This window comes from Glandiceps talaboti, chromosome 3, assembly GCF_964340395.1.
Source record: "Glandiceps talaboti chromosome 3, keGlaTala1.1, whole genome shotgun sequence".
Taxonomy (NCBI): domain Eukaryota; kingdom Metazoa; phylum Hemichordata; class Enteropneusta; family Spengelidae; genus Glandiceps; species Glandiceps talaboti.
This window is the reverse complement of record NC_135551.1, coordinates 17,066,522-17,089,674: the sequence shown is the minus strand read 5'-3', so window position 1 is coordinate 17,089,674 and position 23,153 is coordinate 17,066,522. Positions and strand designations below refer to the sequence as shown.

The following is a 23,153-nucleotide window of genomic DNA, read 5'->3' as shown; positions in this document are numbered from 1 at the left end:
TACACATTAGTACAACACTTAGGTATGGTAAATGCTTCAGAAACAATACAGTAGACTGAGTATATCTCTCTGTACATGAGGATGCTCCTAATTTTCATGGAAGACCTCGTGTAAATCGGTAATTGCGATAAATGCTCGTGTTCAATATAGTGGACACCAGATCAGGTAGAAGATTCCCTCATGTGCAACATGGGTTGGTGTGAAGATCAATCCTAACTTATGCAATGTTACCCTCTATTTCACAGTGGCTGCCACATTACAATTCCAACAGAAGACCATCCTATTGAATACATGATGGGGTCCTAGCTAGGACATATGTGAGAGTAGAATTCCAGACTGTGATATAAAACACTTCAAATCCCTCCAATATGTGCATGAAGACTGCTCCACACAAAGTATGCAATTTAGCTGCTGTACCCGGTAGTTCATATTGTTGCTCTCATTTCCAATACACTTCAAAGTTCACTTGTGTGCATTGCTATGGTGCACTAAAATGATATCATAACACACAATCCACGTAATGGTAATTTCCTCTTCTCTTGCAATTTATGTTGCCAATAATAACAGTGGAAATGAGTAGTACCAGCACCAGCAAATCAAATGACAGCACCACAATCGCAGACTGGACATCCAAACCACTGCACATGTAAATTACTGTGTGATACAGTTCCCATATACTGTTACTGTGTGATAGTTGCCATAGATACTGTTACTATGAGATACATGTTTCCATCGGCATTGTTACTGTTTGATACAACTCCCACAGATCCTGCTGTGATACAGTTGCCACAGATACTGTTACTGTGCAACATATATTTCCATAGATACTGTTTAATAGTTGCCATAGATACTGTTACTGTGTGATACAGTTATCACCAATGTCCTCAGCATATTTGTCTGATATTAGAGTTCTCAGTTTTTCAATCTCCTGTCTCATTTCACGTATCTGAATGAGTTTATGTTTCATAGTCTCCACACTGGTTGGATCAACATCCTCTTCATATTCACAGGCCACAGATGATGCTAAGAACAGAAAAGAGAAAATAAAGGTAGTGAATACATAGCATAACTTACAATGGACCTCTCTGACAATCATTATGTATATCACACTACAACCATGAATAAGTTCTGTACAATTCTTTTCAGTACTGAAGTGAACATTTTTTTTCTAGCCGACATCTCTAATCTAATTATATTGGTAGTACATGCACTTACATCAAAATCTCAGTAACATGGATACATTAGGGCCTTTACATGTATACTGGCAATACTTACATCCGAGGCCCAGTAACATGGATATATTAGGGTCAATATATTGGCAATACTCGCATCTAAGACCCAGTAACATGAATACATTGGATCTTTATAATGGTAACACTTACATCTAAGGCTCAGTAACACAGAGATATTGGGGGGGGGGGGGGGTCTTTATATTGGTAATACTTATATCTAAGTCCAAGTAACATAGATATATCGGGGTCTTTATGTCAATAAAATTTACATCTAAGGCCCAGTAACATGGATATATTAGGATCGATATATCAGTAATACTTACATCTTAGTCCAAGTAACATAGATATATTGGGGTCTTTGCCTTCAGCTCTCTGTGTACAGATTTGAGTGATACCTCTCAAGTCTACTATGCATGCTGTCATTTCTTTCATCAGTTTGTTGTATACTTTCATAGTCTCTGACGTCAGTGACTGTTCATATTCTTGTACTTTCTCTTGCAGGTTGAGATTGTGTTCATACATCTCCTGGCTTTGAGTTGCTAGCTGTGAATATCAAAATTTAGAATAAAATGAAAACTTTCATCAATCGATTTTCATAGTTATCTAATTTGAAATTCAAGTCAATGTTTATCATTAAACGAAATACGTTGTATAATAAATAAAATGTTGGGTTTTTATATAGCGTGTTCCCACTCTCTGCTCAAAATACTTTATAGTTAGTACCCCTGGCATGGATCTATAGTGGCACAGTGGCCCTTTATACTTTGTCAACTCCCTGGGGAGCATACAATCCATTGCAGCCTCTATATGCGCATACGATTAAAGTATTCACATTGCAACCTGTATCCTACCAGGTTCCCAGACAGTTATACAGTTGGGTTGACTGAGGCACAAGCATTGTTCAAAGAAATGTAGCCATTCAGAAACAAACTGTGGTGGTGAGGGTTGAACCTGCAACCTGCAGATTCCAAACCAGCTACTCTAAACATCCACTCCACATACATTTCAGGCCAGTACTAGGGCCAAAGCTGAAAGGGGATTTGGGTATAAAAACAGTAATCTAGTAGAGCCGGACTGAACTTTTCTCATTACTCTGCTTGGTGTGGCTATTGTTCACATTTCATACCTCTTTCATAGATATCTGTATCTTCTTCATACTCTCTTCTTTAGATGACAGAGCTTCTCTGAGTGCCGTCACTGTGTCTTCTTCCTGCTGTAGTCTCTCCTCAACTTGCTGAATCTGAACTCGATGCTGGGCCTGCATTGACTTCTGTTTGTTGTGTTTACTTTCCACCAACTATGGAATAACACAGAAGAAAATATGAGATTTGTGTACGTGTTAGGTCAGCACATTATGTTATTGTTCTATGACATTATGAAGACAAGTTAATTCCTGATGTCACCACTTCCTTGTTCAAATCACAGTGACAGACATAAATGGAAAGACGAGTTTCACTGTTTGAAAATGGCATGAACAGTTATACAAATGAACAAAGAGGTGATACGGGTAATAAGTGATTTAACACTGCACCCAATATTGAGATATTTCAAGTCAAGACTTAGGACATAGCTTTTCAAGAGAGAATATTTGTGACAGTATTTAGTGTAAAGCACCAGTGGGCATCACTTGATGGATACTAGGTGCTATATAAATCTCTTTATCATCATCATATGCCTGGGCCCATGACTTCAAAGAAATTTATATACAAAAATGTACAAAAGCTACACTGCCTGCAATGAGTACAGTTTAACTACAACAGCTAATGTCCTAATCCATCTGACCAATCAACATGGTGTTGTCAACCAGCACTTGATGTAAATCATAGTTAAATTAAAACATCAATTTTTCTCTCCTCACTTACCTTTTTCAATCTCTCACACTCGGCATTGAGTTGATCTCTTTGGAATTTCAGTTCATCTATGTCATCATCAATACTAGTGTTAGCATCTCCGTCAGTTCTTAGTTTCTTCTGTGTTACTTTGTTTAATTTATCTTGAAGACTGTCAAATACAAAATTGAATGTTGTCAGCATATCATGGGTGTTTCTATCTGATACTCGAGTTACATGTGTGACAAACTAGAATGTTAACAGTCCAAATGCTATCTAAAAACATTATAAAATATAATATATGCTTGATTGATCTAAATCAAATTTGGAAATTCAAACACAGTCACAACTTGTGCAGTGCTCTGGTGCTCTGGTATTAAAGCATGAGGAAACTGGAGTACCTATGGAAAACCTGCATCATTTGGTAGGGTCAAACTAAGCATTACTTTACTTACATAGGTCTGGGAAATTTTAATCAAACTCAGTAACTCTGGGCAGATTCAAACACTGACTGCATTGTTATGAGGCACACAAGCTAAGTGCTCGGCCATGTACAACCTAAAGAAATCATGGTCAAAATCAATTCGATGAAACAAGGCTGCCATTTTGGGCCTATCCCTTTTTCTCATAGAGCTAAAGTCCTCACACCGTATATACTAAATTTTATTTTGTAACTTCTTTTCACTTTATTTTTGCTGGTGCGGCTTTCTGGTAACATGAAATCCCCTTGAAAACATTTTCTACTCAGTTACTAAGCATACCTGCCTAAATAAGTAGAAATTAGGTCCTGGAAAAACGGCCAGTTTTTCTTTTCAAGTGAACATGAAATCCCTTGACAATTATAGTATTTAATGCAATGTGTATGTAAATGTTCTAAAAATGATTATATCTTTAATATTGATAATCTAGGTAACTGTATCTTTGAAAAAATACCCTCAGAAAACACCAAGTATTAGTATCTGTATCAAAACTTGTGAAATAATTACAAGTTACCTGGTAAACTCATCAGGGCTTGAATTTAACTTGTAGTCAGATTTGTCCAAGTGAACTGTTTCAGTTACAATTTCCTATCGATTTCCATTGGTCTAAAAGACTACCACCTTATAAATTTGGTAGTTTAGATACAATGTTTAGTAGTCTATGTGTCCTGCACTACTGCTAATTTGGTAGTCTAGACACCATGTTTAATAGTCTATGTGTCCTGGACTACTGCTAATTTGGTAGTCTAGATACAATTTGTTTAGTAGTCTATGTGTCCTGGACTACTGCTAATTTGGTAGTCTAGACACCATGTTTAGTAGTCTGTGTGTCCTGGACTACTGCTAATTTGGTAGTCTAGATACAATGTTTAGTAGTCTATGTGTCCTGGACTACTGCTAATTTGGTAGTCTAGATACAATTTGTTTAGTAGTCTATGTGTCCTGGACTACTGCTAATTTGGTAGTCTAGACACCATGTTTAGTAGTCTGTGTGTCCTGGACTACTGCTAATTTGGTAGTCTAGATACAATGTTTAGTAGTCTATGTGTCCTGGACTACTGCTAATTTGGTAGTCTAGACACCATGTTTAGTAGTCTGTGTGTCCTGGACTACTGCTAATTTAGTAGTCTAAATACAATGTTTAGTAGTCTATGTGTCCTGGACTACTGCTAATTTAGTAGTCTAGATACAATGTTTAGTAGTCTATGTGTCCCAGACTACTGCTAATTTAGTAGTCTAGATACAATGTTTGGTAGTCCATGTGTCTTGAACTACTGTTAATAGTCTATGTGTCCTGAACTACTGTTAATTTGGTAGTCTAGATACCATGTTTAGTAGTCTATGTGCCCTGGACTACTGCTAATTCAAGCCCTGGACTCATGCATGTAACTAAACGACTCCATTCTTATCTGTCTACATATTTGTCCAATGCACTGATACCAGTGGATAAGTACAAGTTACTCTTCATACAAGTAACAAAAGACTACAAGATAGTTTACTTTAATGACCGCATTCTCACCTTTCTACTTCAATCTTCATATCACTATATTTACTTTCCAATGCACTCATCTTGATGTCTTTAGATCGTATTGTCTTCTTAGAAGCACTCAGTAACTTCTCAAGTTGACTGATTTTTTCCGACAGAATTGAATCTTTATCTTTCAAATGTTTCAAGTACTACAGGAGTTAAGGAAAGTGATTTTTTCAAGACATAAAGTGATTTTGTCTAAGAGCAAAATGCAATCCTAGGCGTGAACTATCTAACTCATTTTTATTGATGAAATACACCATGTTTCGATCACTTACTTTTTAAAAATATTTCAAAGAAATGTCACAAGAGGGCGCCCCACATAAGGAAACATGAGAGCTAACACTTGGTTTATTGAGGAAGCCAACAACATGGCAGTGTAAACTAGGAAGGAATGTATACTACTGTGGAAACCTAGCTTTCTTTCAGTTTACTAAGAAAGACGCAATCTAAAACTACTGCTGTTTGATGTCGTTAATTACACAAGTGGGTAATAGAATCACCCTGTAATCATGATAGTGTAAACGCACAAATTCCCCAAAAGTGTTCACTGCAAGATTATGAAACTCATCAGAAATACCACCCTACGCTGAGTACAATCAAATTAAAAAAAACTTATATCAATATGTAGCAGCAACAGTCTTAGTTTATGTCTATCTTAGCTGAAACCCCAGTTTTTAATCTTGTAATTTGTGTACAGAGGTGGGAAAAGGGTGACAAGAATTTCACATCTAAAAGACACCTTAACTTTGTCATCTGTGTCTGCTTGTAATACGCTGTTTAGTTTTTAGAGGTGGTCTGAATACAAATTATGAATTCTGATCTTCTTATATAGAAAGGATATTTCATCAGATTTCTTGAGATGTTCTTCAGCTGTTGGTAAATCTTCCAGATATCTTTCTAGACTATCTTTCCTATTTTTCAGTTTCTCATACTTATCACGAACTCTCTTGTATTCACTAGACAAGTCCATGATATGTTCCTCTTTGTCATTCAGCTGTAAGAAAAAATACAGTTTGACGTGTGAGACACAGAGAACTCAACTCTGATGAGATTTTAAAAACTTTATACCATGTACCATGCACAAGCCAAATTGTACATGTTCGAACTGAAAATATGGAATTTATACCATGATCATTCAACATCATAGCAACATATTGCATCCATATCATTGGTTCTGCAGTGCCATTATTTTTCCCTCATTTTTTTCTAATTCAATTTTGCCAAACACTGAAATTATATAAGGTGTAGGAATGTGTTGGCAGGAAAAGAGAAAATTAATAAATGACAATTTTACAGGTATCAGGGATACAAAATGTTTTGTCTCTCCATGTATCTATAAGCTATACTACATTTAATATTATATTTCTTACCTGTTTTCTTATATCTTCTAACCCTTTCTTCTTGTCTAATGCTAATTCTCTCAATGCTGCTTTAGTTTCTTCAAGTTCATATTCAGTTTGCCTAAGATAAAAGCATAATGTATGAGTTAGGAATTGTAGGACTCATGTCAAATTCTATTCAAGACGTTAGATAACCCCATCCCTGCCTCTGACTCTCCTTGTTTGTCTCTTTGCCTGTCTGTCTGTGTATGCATGTATGTGTCTTCATGTGTATCTTTATGTGTGTGTGTGTGTGTGTGTATATATGTATGTATGTATGTATGTATGTATGTATGTATGTATGTATGTATGTATCTACAATGTATGTATAACTACCTGCATGCTTTTCTCCTGCTGTCTGTCTGCGCATGCATGTCTCCCCCCCCCCCCTTCCCCGTCATCCTCCACTCCCAATTCTTGACACCAATTATACTAGACTTTTTCAACAATAATGACCCTTGCTGACATTTAAAATATCCGCTATAATGAAGTAATCACAGTATAGACATGTAGAGTGAAAGTAAGGTATGACATATTTGTTACATCTCACCCCAACTTTCTGGAGAACTGGTCCACATCCATATTTTTAGTAGATGCTAGTTCTGCTATCTGCGCTTTCAATGTTGCATTCTCATATTGATACTCTTGCATCTTTAGAGCCACCACATCACCATCTTCAAATCTTGTCATTAGTCGATGTCTTTCCTTGGCTTCTTGTTCTCTGACTTGCTCTCGAAGTTGGTTGATTTGAAATTTTTGTCTGTGGAGTATAATAGTATGAGAGTTAACAAAAGAGGTATGTAGAATCACAACACAAACTTTAGGCCATTACAACCAAGGTAAAGCATTTTCACTGCATGCCACAATTGTTTATATATTGCACAGTGTTCTGCATAGAGAAATCATGGTGCTGACATTGTCCTTACAACCCAGGTCACCATGCTTGGCAGGTCTCTGCCACGCTGTGTTCTCCCCATTATGTAGAAATCATGGTTCCAACATTGCTCTTGCAACCCAGGCCACCATGCTTGGCAGGTTTCTGCCATGCTGTGATCTCCCCACTATGTAGAAATCATGGTGCTAACACTGTCCTTGCAACCCAGGTCACCATGTTTGGCAGGTTTTTGCCACGCTATGTTCTCCCCACTATGTAGAAAAAGCATGGTGCTAACACTGTCCTTGCAACCCAGGCAACCATGCTTGGCAGGTTCCTGCCATGCTGTGTTCTCCCCACTATGTAGAAAGCATGGTGCTAACATTGCTCTTTCAACCCAGGACACTATGTTTGACAGGTTTCTTACTTTTCAATGATCATGTTCTTCTCCTGCAGTATACTCTCTTTAGCTCTGATCAGGGCATCCCATTTATTAGGATCCTGTGCCAGGACAGTGTTGACAGACTGCTGGTAATGTGGTGACCCACTCCCATTGGATGATCCTTGTGCCAATCCAGTCTGTATATGCTGCAATGTAGAACAATATATGTATAGTTATGATAACAATACACATAAAAGTGGGAGGGAGGGAGGGTGGGAGAAAGAGGGGGAAAGGGGGTGGGAAAAGGAATACTTACATGTACAATATCTTACTTCTATGAGTTTTTTTAAACTCATGGAAACATTTATGAAATTTACACATGTATAATATCAGACCAGTCATTGCTAGTAATTTTAAACATGAAATACAACAGCAGGGAACGCTGCAAGTACTCATGCACATACCCTGAGAACACCACACTGTCATTTTATTACATGTATATTGTCTATCAAACCTATGGGGAAATGACATGTTTTTGGCAATAACTGACTTGATTTTATGAAAATGTGTTCAATTTTTTACTCAATCAAAATAAATGTACTGTATTGTAACTACAACTGTCTCTTACAATACTTGTTAATTATATAGCCCTTAAAATACTGCATCCAGTCTTGATTCATAACAAGATACATGTATGTTTATAAATGTATTTACCTGAAGTTGATCATAATGTTGTTTCAACTGTTGTTGATGGAGTTGTTGCCAGTGGCCTAAATCTTGTCCTTTGATGCCAGCAGAATATCCACTAGTGGTAGTACTGGAATATCTTCCTGGACTTCTGAGAGATCCGGAAGATGCTCTGTATTTCTGAGGACTGGAAAGAACACCTTGACCGGAATTATATGTCAACTGAGCCTGTACAGGAACTGGTCTACGGCCATGAGTACTGTAGTCATCTGTCTGGTTAGAGTTTCCCTGTATATCATAGTCATTTAGGTGAGCTCTCTGTAATTTACTGGTAAGTCCGTAACTATCAAAGTCTTTCCTGTGATTTGGGTACACATACTGATCAGCTGGTGGAAGATCCATAGTTTCTTCCAGATTTAGAGCACTAAATGATTCCCCATCTGGCACCTTCATATCTGACTTCCAGTCTGTGTGATGAGGCTGCTCATTAGCCTCACAACCTTCAATTTGTGTATCCCGCTGCATTTTGTGAGCTTCAATGTGGTAAAATCCTACTGATGGCTTATTTGCACGATCACTTGATGAAATAGTTGGTCTTGATGGCATATTAGGGTGAACTTGCGCCACAGGTGGTGTCCTCCCTGTAGAACCTAAAAAAAGAAAAAAGAAAAGAAAACATGTAATTTTATCAACTCTATCAACTAGATATATGTAATATGACCACCAAGTGGGTTACTTATACAGGATTGCAGTGGTTACTTTGCATAAGTATGATTGTTATTGATCCATATACAAATGACAATTTTTGGTTTATAAAATTACAACATATAATTAACATGGACACCAGTAGTATAATATTGTAATGACTGAAATAAAATATAGAATAGTTCAGTCTGTAAAATCTTGGCAAGATTTCAATTTAAGTTCAAATATTATCTACAGGTATACAATTACCATCTCAACAACATTTAGAAATGACAGTCATCTGTGACAATACTGGTTACCCCAGGTACACTATACTCACGATAATTACTGTAAACCTGCATATTTTCACGACTAGAAAATTTTGCGATTTTACAGTCTTCATGTAGTTCACAAAGATTAATTTTCACTAATAACCATACTGGTACATTGCATTATGTAGAAATATATATTTTTGCTACTACTTATTTTCGCGTTTTTGTTTTCTAGCGAAATTAGCGAAAATAAATCTTACGCGAACATTTCCAGGTTTACAGTATCATGTAAGCATGATACACACATTATACATGATAATTATATGTTATAAAATCATGGCCACTCAGTGTTGTGTACGTCTACAAAGATTCACTACCTCAGTACCTGTACATGTACAATAGAATGTGAATATCCAACATTCCTCAGCAAAACGACCAAAACATGCTAAGGCCAAACAAATAAAAAAGAACTATTTTTGGGTCAGCGAGCGCATCACTGAAATACCCTCGTGTTGGTCTTTTTCCGTGTTTATCCAGCCCATGCAGTCTGCTGATTCATGGGAGAAACACAAAAATAACCCTCCCTACTTCAGTGAAGACAACTGCAGAGCCAATCATGAACAAGCAAATGACATCTGTCCCACATACACACTTACTCCAAAGTACTACATAAAAAGTACAGAAACTGCTATAAATAGTAGACTGAGTGACAGGTTTGTTGAGAATAAAAAAAAATATTTGCGTTGCTGCACCACTTTAGACAAAATGTCCTGACCAGAAACAATTCCTTTTTTTTCGGCCTAACTATCACATGAACTACAAGGACTAAGTCAACATTGTGACAGCTAAAGGGTATGACTATCACATAAACTGTTTTAACTACAAACACTTATAAATCTGAGCCATTCTCTAAATACTTACAAGTCTTCCAGACATTGAAACACAGCAGCAATAACTGCCTGTTATCAGTTTACCTGACCTGTCTGCTTATAACAATCAGGACAATCTTGCAAACACTACTACAGTAACTATTTATCTTGGGTTTAAAACCACATGTCAAGCACCAATCACTTTATATCAGCCACTAGCTGGACTATTGTTACAATACATGTACCCAATTCATTGTTATGTTTCCATGAACAGAACAATTGCAAAGATAGTTCCATTGATCAGTAACAAACACAACACAGGGAACATTGATGAATTACTGAACCACATTTCATGTACCTATCAGTTCATACATGGTACATGTATAGACTGTTACATACATACATGTACATCAATTCATTTACAATCGTTTCCATGAACAAAACACTTCCAATATTATCCAACACTCTGTTCCATTTATTACTATCAAATGCAACACTGGGAAAAAATTGATGGATTGCCAAGTACTCATTTTACTTTAAATTTCAAGTGAAGTTATACAAATTTATGTCAGGAGTTGAGATACTTGTCAGAGTTCATTGATTTCATATTAGCACCCACTACACTGGTAGTGATGATAAGATTACTGTGTGTACACAAGACTAGATTGCTTAGAAACCATGTCATACTTTGTCATCTGTTATCAAGTGGAGGAATGTGTGCCATTATTATGTATATAAACACAGAACAGCTGATGGCCTTGCTACACTGTAGCAGTCACTGAATATTATTTTGTTGTGTATATTTATGCTAATGTATGCTAATGAGCCACTGTCCTATCAACAAATCCTGTGGAGAACCCTGTATACCATATGCAAACTTAAATGTATTAGAACACTAAATATGGAATTTATACCCTATTGTTCTATGTGGAGACCACTTGCCTATAGCATTGGTTCTCTGGTGCTCGAAATATGTTTTAAAATTTTTGATCATTTTCCTACTTTTTATCCCCAAATTTAGCTGTACATAAGGGGTATAATTATAATAATCATAATATATATAATTCTCCACTAATTTTCCTCATTTAGCCCCAAAATACTTGTGGTATAAGTGATTTGTTACTGTGATTATCTGATAGAAATACCTAACTAACCTTGTAATAAAATCAAGCCACCAAAGACAAAGTGACTGATATACTTTCTTTTATGGTATATCATGCATCTCTATTAAAGTTGGACACTGACTTGGCAACAAGACATACATGTACTTCATTGTCCACATGTAAATGGGTCAATCATGTCAATGTTTACTTGATGTCTAGAGTTCAACCATCATTGTCTTTGTCAAACAATACAATGTACTTCTAGTACAGTGCCAACAACTGAATATGGAATTATTTGTGATGTAGGGGCTAGACTATATGTATAATTGTATTCAATACAAATGTATGTAGGTCATAGTATAAACTGAAAGATAAACAACTCTTCATACCTCCCTTGCAAGTTGCAAAGAAATTCCTATAGGACATCACACTCACAGTGCATGGAAATACATGTATCACTGGTTGAATTCTAGGAGTCTTATAGGACATTGTTTGTGTAATCTAAAGGTTATACCATGGCTGAGAAATTGATCAATGTATGCTGTACACATGAACACACAGGTGCAATCTTTTAAGACATTTTTTATGAACATTTGTATTGATCCTCTTTCTACCAGGGGGTCTTTGTCTGTACACAAAAAACTACAAAAGTTGAGAAAAACAAGATTAATAGTAGAACCCATTGATACATGAATGCCTGTATTGGAATGCTGGATATTTTCACTTATTCATGTACATTGTAGATTCAGTGTTTTCTGCTGCACTTTTACACACATACAATATACTGCTATGGAGAACACACCGAACACTAATGCAAATACCCTATGTATGCCACACTGGCACAGGCATAATCATGGGTTCCATTATATTACTGCATCATTGGAGGTGAATTGCCACACTTGAACGACCAAGTATTTTACTGGTAACTTAGCTAACATCAACTCATTAGAGCTTAGAAATTTTCCTTCAAAAACACACACAAACATAAATGTTATTCGACTGTATTTTTTCCACAAATAAGAAATGAATAAGTTAGTTTACTGTGTCATCTGAGGTGAATTGCCATAGTTGAATGAACAGCCAGGCTGTATTTTACCTGTTACAAAGCTAACATCAACTGATTTGACAGGTAGGAGGAGACTAAACACCTGTTACACTGACCTCACCTGTCAATAAATCAGACACCACAGACATTCCATGGCTAACCAGTTACCACTACATCTACATTTTAACATGTATATTCAACATTACTTCTGAGTACTACTGTGGTTTGATTAACATAACAGTATTCTGAGTTCTAAGAATTTGGGAACCCAGGTAACAGAAGGACAGTTGGGAAAATCTGGTAAAACAAATTTCCATACAATACATGTATACATATATCCCACATACCTTGTACCATAAAATATACAGTACATTGTGTACATGTAATTTTTTACTACAACCCTGATTGGCTAAAGCTCTTGGACAAGATTTGAACCTTGACTACTATCTTGAATTTTGCCAAAAACTTGGACTTGGTGATGAACACTTGGACCATGAACTACTTCACATACACACTTTGTTACTACATGTACGGGTATGTTTTGATGATTGATTGGGTTTTTGTGGACAATTTGGCATTGAATGATTGATCAGCTCATACTATTTTCCTTATGATATGATATATGATATGATGATGATATGACTGTGCCCCAGCATAGATCTTGCAGAAGGTTCCCTCCAACTTCCAAGCTCTATGGCCCCAGTCAGCCCAACTAGCTGTATAGAATTGGGACTACATGTACATGTAGGTAGACATGGGTTGCTGTGTGGATTACGTACTTACAGAGGCAGCAATGGATTTTATGCTCCCAAGGGAGATGAGGAAGTTACATGTATAGGGATATTGTGTTAATATAAGTCTGTACGAGGAGTAATTGTAAAACACTATGATCACGACATACATTGTGATAGGTGCTGTACAATTATGCTATATAGTGTTTTTTGTATAATGTACATTCTACATTTGATTCTACAAAGCAACGCCTTGCTGGTCAACAAATCTTTACAATACTCTCTGTTTAATACTATCCTAACAAATAACCATTCAAGCATATGACAGTAGACTTGGAGAAAACAGGTAAAAATAACTTGCATTGGTATTTAGGTCAACAAAGGGGATTTAAAAATGGATGAATGCAAACACTGACAACAGATATTCTGTGGTATGTGTTCTTTTGTTGGTATTAACATATTTGATATTTTTATCTCAATTTTATCATGTAACATGTATTCTATCTATCCAAGTCCAATTTTTACATAACTTTCCAGTATATGTTTAGCTTCATATTATCTAACAAAGTTGATTTCTCTGATTTTCTCAATCAAAGATTTCATGTCACAGTTTTGACAAATGTTTTCTTTAAGCAGGCTATTACTACAAAAGATATCCACATGGTTTTATGATTTGGTGAGTGTTAATCATAATCTCATGACAGAATAAACATGTAGATGAACATGATGTAACCTTGGTGTTTAACTCATGGGACATTATGTTTTTGACACAAAGATTGACATAGTTCAACTCCAGACTAACAATAACAGAGACACAATAAACACAGCAGGATCCTTTGCACAATCACATTGAACACTGATAAGCATTGCTATATTCTTTCACAGTGCAGTAGAAACATTACCCATGGACCTGATGATTTTAATGGCTTCAATTGTTTATTTTCTACCTGATCATAATTAACATATCAATTTGACTACTTTTACACCCCCACTGTGCACAGCACCTATGTCATTGTTTCTTTTGCATTAGTAGTTTGAAGTGTGTATTAAATATCATGTCACATGAGTGAAACAAAAAGCCTACATCACTTTTGCTGTAAAACCACTCAGTAATACTAAGAATACATATAGCTTGTTGGTCTAGTTCCAATATGGTATAATTATGATTTCCATTTGGAGATCCCATTTTCAGCCAGACTAGTACTACTTGTGTGCTGTCTCAATTTGACCATCAACAAACACACAGTAATTTCTTGCAACACCTCAAAATTTAGCATTCTCCTATTCCAATTTCCCTGCATATTATGTGGCGACTCGCAAGAAAACAGTTATTTTGACTCGCAGTATTATTTTATTAAAGGGCACACTAGTCTAGTTCCTAATAAAGTATCGTTACCATTAAATGTCCACTCATGTAGGTTGGCATCCAGACTAAGGGCACACAATCAACACCAATAGATTGTATATCATCATTAGAAACACATAAATTAGTTACCTGGAGAGCTGTGACAGCTTTCTGGAGAAGAATCAAAATCTTCAAGATCATATGAGGAGTGATTGAGATACTGGGAAGGCAGTGATAGTCTTCCTGATATTGAGTCACTTTGGGAACCTGTGTCCCCTATGGAGTTACGTCTCATCACAAGTACAACAACATCAGAGCAATACTCTATTGGTGTTTGAAGGTGTGAGTCCACATAAACACAGTTGTAAACAGACCACTTGAAAACGGATTTACAAGATTAATATGTGAGGTAGCTGTAAAAATTGTTTTCGGTCTCAGCAGTGGACTCTGGCAAATACACTGTGGTATTTACAATCATATAGCAAACCAGTTCCAAAACTAGTGCCAGCATCAAGTCAAGTAAATCCATGGTCGTCACACAAACGTTTGTATTACTTTGAACGTCACGATGTGAACTCTGACACTTTGATTATCACTGCTAGGATTAACTTGGTCACACACACACAGCCGGACAATTCAGAAAAATGTTCCTGATTCCTATGACCTGACTTGTACTGCAATCCTCTGGGAGTTAACCACAGTAAACAATATCAGACAGCTACCTGTAAGTGTAACCTGCATGTACTGAACTACAAGTAAAGTCATTTATATACCACAAGACACAAGTACCCTGCCCTTTGTGTTGTTCACCACTTGACAAAACACCTCCCTCTCAACTCAGACTGTTCTTCTAATTGTTTTAGAAACTTATAGCCCAATGGAATTCCAGCCAGTAAGGTACTGTGACAACATTGTAACCTGCCATCAGATCATGCATAGCTAATGAATTGCCTTTCTATAGAGGTACAAATTGTATGAATGGAAGTAAGCTTTTGACACTGATCCTGTAAAACACTTATGTACAGCATAAAAGAGGGCCTTGGTGCAGTTACATGTATCAAAGACAAACATGTGAATGATCCATTTCTAAAGTGAAGATTCTAGCACTGAAGTGAAATCTTACCTGTAAAGTTTTTTTTTAAAGATGGCTACCCTCTGTAAAGACACTAAATGATGCTCATTATTTAAATACAATACCCACAGCTACTAACTTTGGAGATTTTTTATGAGAATATAGCATTCCCCTGTGATTTACCATTTTATAAAAATTTGCATAATTGATTTTGTTTTGTTGTACAAGGGATTTTACTGCCATTGTATACATCTACACATAGTACATGTACAGACAAACTTCAAGTGTAGACATGTAACTGTAAAAACTAAGTTTCCCAGGTACTTGATTTGTATGTGATTCCCCATAAAAATGATGGTAACAAGGTATAAAAATCAATAAAAATTTTACATATACAAATGTACACACGGTACCGGATTTCCTCCTCTAGTTACAGACTCTGACAGGTTCCAAAACTTCTTTGAGAACATTCATTTACAATCAGAAAGAAAGAACTATTTACCAGTGTGGAGTGAGAAAATAAACAACATATCACATGAGTATTATATTTTGTTTAAATTTACCTATCATATATTTCATGACATAAGATATAATTGCATGTGGATATGATTTCCTTTTCTCCTCCCACTTTTCAGCTGAGTGTCTAGACTTCAAGTACAGGTAAGATGTAGGTGTGAATATGTACCCCTCCCAAAAGTCACTTTTAATTTACTTTTCTGACAGCATCCAGACACTCAGGAAGTTGTTTCCAATGGGAAGTCGTTTCCCTTGAAGGTATACCATGCACTCCCTTTAGGGACTTTCACCGAGTTTCAGTAGGGAAAGCTTAAGGCTAGTTGTAATGGTTACCACAGTCACATCACAGTCATTTGATACATTGTGTCAGGTACTATAAGCTACATGTAGGAGTGAAAGATGTCTACCCAGGATACTTCATCCAAAAGAGGAGTATTTCTCTTTCTATCAAGGGATAGGGTGGGTGGGTTGTGTTGGGTGGGGTGGGGGGTTTATATTTGTCTGTACACAAAAAACTACAACGTACAAGTTGGGAAAAACAGGAGTATTCTTTGTAGGGTACATGTTCATGAGAAGTGAGTGAGATGGTGTCACCTAACAATGCAAATGTTTCACATTCCAGTTATGACAAACCATGCTATAGAATCTCAATGTTTAGAACTTGAAACAACCGTGACAAGTCACAACAACTGGAAATTTATACCTCCTTTCTAAACATTTCGTTGCCGATAACAATCACCACTGATGACAAGAAAATGTGAAAATATTACTTCCTTATAAATTCAAATTTATTAGTATATCTATAGTATAACAGCTGATGGCCTAATTTCAAAATGTTACACTTTTGTTATGGCCATATTTCTGGTCACTCCAAAATTCTTACAGTTCTAACCAGAATTAAATACATTTAGTGTGGCAAACCCTGACACCATGTGTTAGAACTTCTATAACATACATGTATACAATGTACATTTGTACATACTAATGTCCTCCAATAACTTCATAGTTCTGTTGTTGAGTGTTCATGTCAATTATTTCACATACATGTATGTGTCGTGTCACTTACCATCATTCCCATATTTTGGTGTGTAACTTTTACTGCTATCTCTCCCCAGTCCTACCATATGCCGCTGTCTGGAACTAACCATCGGATGTGCCGGAGTAACCCATTCCTTTGATACAGGATTCACCCTGGATTCTATAGAAAGGAGGGAAGGGATATGAATTATGACACTATGATGCTGATATGCGTTTGAAATTGTAAACATCATGCACAGATGCTGCAATCATAAAAATATTGACAAAAGAAATTTTCTGGTTTCTAAGTAATATGTGTTTTGATCCCTATCATCAAAATTGCATGGATTCCTGAATATAGGCAAACATATCACAAAATCCTTCACAAACATAATATTTCCACTTTGCTGTATTGTACAAGCACTCTCTGTAACCCTCATGATGATTCGTTGATGGTAAGTCAACTCTCATAACTAACAGTCTGTCCACCAATCAGCTGCCTGTTTCCAAAAATTTGAAAACTTTGTAAAAAAGCACACACAAGCAGCAGCTTCAGTAAAGTCACTACATTTACAATCAAGGGATGCAACAGAACTCCTCATTGGTTGAGGATGGACAAAACATGTAACATTGTTGTCTATACTCCAATCAGGTGATTACTTACAAACAGTTTTGAAATCTAATTAAGCAATAACCCCCGCCGAAGGCGGGTATACACAAGATTTTGGTACAATTCGCGACATATAGCACGAGCCGAATGGCGAGTGCTATATGGAGCGAATTGTACCAAATTCGAGTGTATACCCTCCTTCGGCGGGGGTTATTGCTATTATATTATATCAAAATATGTGTCTATTTCTTCTAAATGTGATTCTGTGGTTATTTATATGCCCGAAAAGGCGAATTCGCACGTACAGAAAAAGATCGTTGGTAATAGATCGTCGGGAACGAGCATATTTTAATGAGTGGATACGTTCATTTAGCCCCCACACACACTGCATGAACACAACCATACACTGCATTGCAATGCATTGCATTGCATTGATAAATTACTTTATTTACATCATATAATGCATAACGAAAACGCGTTGAAAACTAGCAACGAAGAAAACGGGGCAAGAGGTCAAAGAAAGTAACAATTTTGTTTGGATATTTACATAAGAACAATACAATCTTGTACACTGCTAAAAATAGATGTCTCGGCGTTGAATCGGAGAAAGCTCGAGACAGTAAATCAGAGACGCGACGCGACACAGTCTACTTTAATTTAATAGGTAACAAATTGAACATTGACCGAACCTGAAAATGTACAGTTTCGAAATAATCCTGACGCACCTTGACTGATGGTTAAAAGTTAAATCGGTGTTGCTTGATTCAATGCGTAACGAGAGTAAGACGCTGAGACGGCTCGTTGCATGGGGAGAACTTGTACCTTATCAGTGATGTTGAAGCCACTGATCGATCGTTGCTTTCGATCGCAAGGTCATCAGTGGAATTATTTGGACTACTGTAACCCAAACTATTGTACAGGATACCTGACACACCTTTACTCTGGGGAAGTGTTAACTTATTGGTATAAGAACGAACACATTCAGCTTGTATGTACTATTCATATGCTAGTTTAGGGGCCCATTTTACCACTGCCAGCCGTGGTAAAATGGGATTTTACCACAGTTATTATCCAATCAGAATGGCGCATAGTAGCATGATATAATATAATTTGATTTTAACAATGTACTGTACGGCATACATTATACAAGCCTGGTTACCAAAATACCCTTGTGTACAATGACACAAGGATCTTACCACATTCAAATTTCGCCAACAAACTGTATGTCAGTCCCAACATCATAATTTCATCTTATCCTAGACTCATTACAGAAATAATGTATTCAATGGTTCTACACTATATTCATGAGTACAAAAATTCTACACACTTCAGTGTAAAACAGAGTTCAACCATCGAATACATTATTTCTGCTGACTCCCATGATGCAATAGCCCAAAGCAAAGATACCCTATAAAGGTACAATCTTGATCAACTTGATATTTTCTCTGAAATTGTAAGTAATTGTAGGTGACATAAAATCATGAAATGACTCCAAAACCCATAGTTTATGAGAATGTTTCTATTTCCTGGAATGGCATTCCCCTTTAACATTTAATATCTGTCATAAGTGTCTTTCATTCAGTAAATATTTATGATTGGGTAACCTCACTTATGAATATGATTATGGATTGATTAGTCTGTAACAGCTTGTGTGATATTGACAACACTACAATAGAATTATCTCATGAACAGGCAACCGAAAACTGAAAAACTATCCCGTAAAAGTCAGCTGTAACATCTTGTGTGTTATTGACAACAGTAGAGTAGTGCCATAGGGTTATCTTATTGATGCTACAACTTACAAGTTCAACTGAAACATAATCCTGTAAAAGTCAGTTGGTGTCATACACTGATACAGAGCTGATACACACTGTCATTCCTACATGATAAATATTATCATGCACTTTGGAAATAAATGACATGTCAAATGTCATGCAAACTGAACTACTGCCTTGCACAAGAGAAGTATTGTCATGCATTTAGCTAATTCACTGCAATGGAAGAGTGTTATGGAAAGCTGAGAGTGCCATGTAAAGTGCAGCCACAAATATTAATTTATCAAAGTGGGCATAATCTCAAGCAAACTGAAATACTGGCATGTAAAATGAAATTGTAATAATGTCATGAAACCATATGGTCAAATACAGTCATATAAACTCAAATATTACCATGCAAAGGTAAAATTGTAAAATCTCAACACTGCTATGCAAACCTGTACTGTCCGACAAAGTTGTAACTTATGACTATACATACATAGAGCTAGATTAGCAACTCATGTACAATGTATCTTTATTCATGGGCTCTCAATTTTTCTAGAGCTTTCATTCATCAAATTTTGTATACTAGTATTATAATATACAACAAGTGCAAAATGTATTGTGTATTTACACAGAAGAGGACAGAAGAGATGCCAGATAGTCTAAGACTAGTATATATAAATATTTCTTTGGGTAAAATTTTATTTTGATATATTTAGGAATTAATGAAAGTATCTGCAGGGTGACATTGCTTTGGGAACTTGTAATGAACTTGTAAATCAAACGTAAGTCCCTTTGGTTTTACAACAGCCAAAAAATGAAAACACTGAAGTGCAAATTATGAAACTTCAAAAACAGCATTCAGCAAAGACACATGCATGGTTTACAAGCAATTTACCTTTACCAGTGCAAGATTTTCTATGTTTATGCTTTACTTTGGATTTTCTAGAGGAACTTTTTCTAGCAGGTGTTCTTGTGTACCTGTGTGCAACTAGATGGATACAGATCAATACAAGGGTCAATATAGATAGAGGGAGTGGGTGCTGATATCAAGGGTGAGGGTCAAAGGTTAGGAGTGGCACAGTCAGGGATGCTATAAGAAGGGCCAGTCGCCAAAAACAAACCCCAACATGTGCAATGTTTTTCCAGCTACTTTTTCAGGAATTTGTTTCAAAATTTTGTTTCAACCTGTATATTTTCTGTAGATGTTCCTAGATTTTACTACTTTTCACATTTTACAGACCATTTTTTAAAATAAGGAACATTCCTGGCAGTGGGATAATACATTTGTATGTATCCCAGTGACAAGAATGTATAACAGTACAATAGACAAACACAGTGGACTGTGGTAATCAAGCTAGGGAGTTATATGTATATTAGGGATTAGCCATAGTGTGCCCTCTAATGATGGCCAAATTTTGTTGTTGTGAGTCAAAATGATAAAAACTGGTATTTCTTGTGAGTCACCACATAGTAAGAGATCGGGGAACACCAAATTCTGGTGGGTCACTAGAAATTGTGTGCATCAGTAGCATATCAAATTGGCTTAGAGGGCACACTGGTTGTGATTGGGGCATGTTACATTGGCTCAGAGGGCACACTGGTTAGCCCTCAGATTACATCTACATGGCTGCGCCACTGTAACTCAATTCTGAGTTGGTATAACATGAGTTAGACTAATAAGCAGTTGAACTTCATACAGTATAACTAAGATTTACATGTTTTATGGTTAGCAAATCTCTTCCTTCAAATTCATTTGTTGACTTCCTTTTCCCTACCTAGTAAAAGCAGATCATTGACAGGATATAGTAAATGATTCACTAGTGGTTTTGAAAACTTTCAATACCTACCCATGAAATCAGCACTCCATGAGAACTATTTAATGTACGACCACTCTCATCAGAACCTAGTCCTGGTTTTTGTCTTAAAAGTACAGTAACTGATGTCTGCTATGTCAGATAGCCAAGTCTCTGAGCTGGTCAGAACCTTCTATATACAAAATTCGGTGGAGTTGACAGATTTTGAAATGAAAGACTACAAGATATCACATACACAACATGGCACTAACTAGTCTGTAAAGTATGCCGTGACAGGTTGCCTTCACACAGCGGTCAACCCCTACCCCACCAGACCCCCCACCCCCACCCCGGGTGAGGGCAGAACGACTCAATGTCTCTTACAGTCTAGTACTAACCTGCTGTAGGTGCATGTCGTTGATCCCTATAGGGTTGATCTGGTAGAGAAGTCATTAGTGATTTCCAGGACATGTTTTAATACAATGTTTAATTGGTAGACAAACACTTCCCCTTATACTTCTGCTGATAAAGATTATCTGAAAAATAAATTTAAAGGATGGTTAATGTTAGGCTCTCACAGTCCTTGGAGCATTGCATCGCTAAAAGGGCAGTTTTGTATGCACCAATATCTACTGCATAATTGTACTGTGGGCCCTCATCGACTACACAGGGCTAATCATTTATTGATGTTTATTTATTTTGACATTCAACAAATACATTTACTACTTTTCAGGCCCTCTGATTACATCTGGCCTCAGAGGCTCATCACTATCTGTATTTAATTATAACCAATACGCTGTGCTGATTTTCACATTGTGAAATTACTTTTTTTTTTGTGGTCAATACAAGTATTTTTCTTGATACTTTATTGTATTGTACTGATATCTGGAAATATAGATAAGGTTACAATAAAGTTTATTATTATTATTATTATTTATTTATTCATTGTTAATGCGATGCCGGGGCATTTAATGCAAAATACATCACAAAATAGAGAGAAAAAGACCAAACAAAAATAAAATAAACCATATGGAAAGCCATAGACACTCACCAAGTTGGTGGAGAGTCTATGAGCAATCTAAATTAAAATCATGAAAAACAAAGAGATGTGTTTCAAAAAGATTAAATTAATTATGTTAATTATTCATGTGGGACACTAGCAGAGAAATGTTTGGTTCATTTATTTACATAATAAAGGTATAGGAAATGAAGTCTTCCCTTTGTGTGCCTGTATCCAAATGCATAAAACAAAACAAAATACAAATGTTTTTTTTATACTTTCTTTAGTTGCAAAATAATAGTCAAGAGTCTGAGTTTATGCACTACAACGTGGTTGGCCTAGGATCTATTTATACTTTGGTCTATATATTACAATCTGGGTCAACGTTTCATTCCATTGTCATTTTAAGGTCGTGTCTATGCTTGTTGTAACGGCTGTCCGCTGGATTACAAATAACAGCAAGTACTCGGGTTTATGACAGCAAATTTAAAATAATGTCTCTATTTTTGATAAAAATACACCTTTTCATGTAAAATATATTTAAATATTTATAAACCTAACAAAAACGCTATGCTTGAAATACATACGATGTACGGCTATGACAAACAAAAGGAACTTCCTCAGTGGGCGGTAACAGTCATGGGGGCGCGGTTCCATCATCACACTCAAGCTTGAAAATTCAATTTGTATGGATCGTTTTACGCTATTATTTAATCAGTGTTAACATGTTTCAATGTAAGAAGTGTTAAGTACGTAAAAGGACGCTGGGTTTACGAAATACGCGGCAGCACAGACACGGAAGAAATTGTCTGTGACTGCAGCAAAATGCTCAAACTTTCAGTAAATCATAACAATACATGCCTCCCGTGGTTTGAACGCTAATGTACGTTACGTAGGACAAAATTTGCTGAAAAACCCATGTACTTTTGCTTGCCCTTACGTC

At 36.3% G+C, this 23,153-nt stretch overlaps 2 protein-coding genes across 2 annotated transcripts; both read right to left on the bottom strand.

Annotated features, from left to right (window-relative positions):
• On the bottom strand, window positions 1-7,768 carry LOC144433134 (centrosomal protein of 85 kDa-like). The gene is made up of 10 exons (XM_078121444.1): window positions 7,752-7,768; window positions 7,001-7,210; window positions 6,442-6,532; window positions 5,875-6,065; window positions 5,551-5,572; window positions 5,060-5,217; window positions 3,095-3,233; window positions 2,359-2,529; window positions 1,556-1,775; window positions 1-1,023 (listed from the first exon to the last, which is right to left on the bottom strand). Exons 1-10 carry the CDS (start codon window positions 7,763-7,765, stop codon window positions 854-856), a joined length of 1,386 nt encoding a protein of 461 aa, XP_077977570.1. The 5' UTR covers window positions 7,766-7,768; the 3' UTR covers window positions 1-853.
• A 971-nt stretch (window positions 7,769-8,739) lies between these two features.
• On the bottom strand, window positions 8,740-21,681 carry LOC144433133 (uncharacterized). Its single transcript, XM_078121442.1, has 4 exons — window positions 21,609-21,681; window positions 17,097-17,228; window positions 8,841-9,043; window positions 8,740-8,751 (listed from the first exon to the last, which is right to left on the bottom strand). Exons 1-4 carry the CDS (start codon window positions 21,679-21,681, stop codon window positions 8,740-8,742), a joined length of 420 nt encoding a protein of 139 aa, XP_077977568.1.
• Between the last annotated feature and the right edge of the window lie 1,472 nt (window positions 21,682-23,153).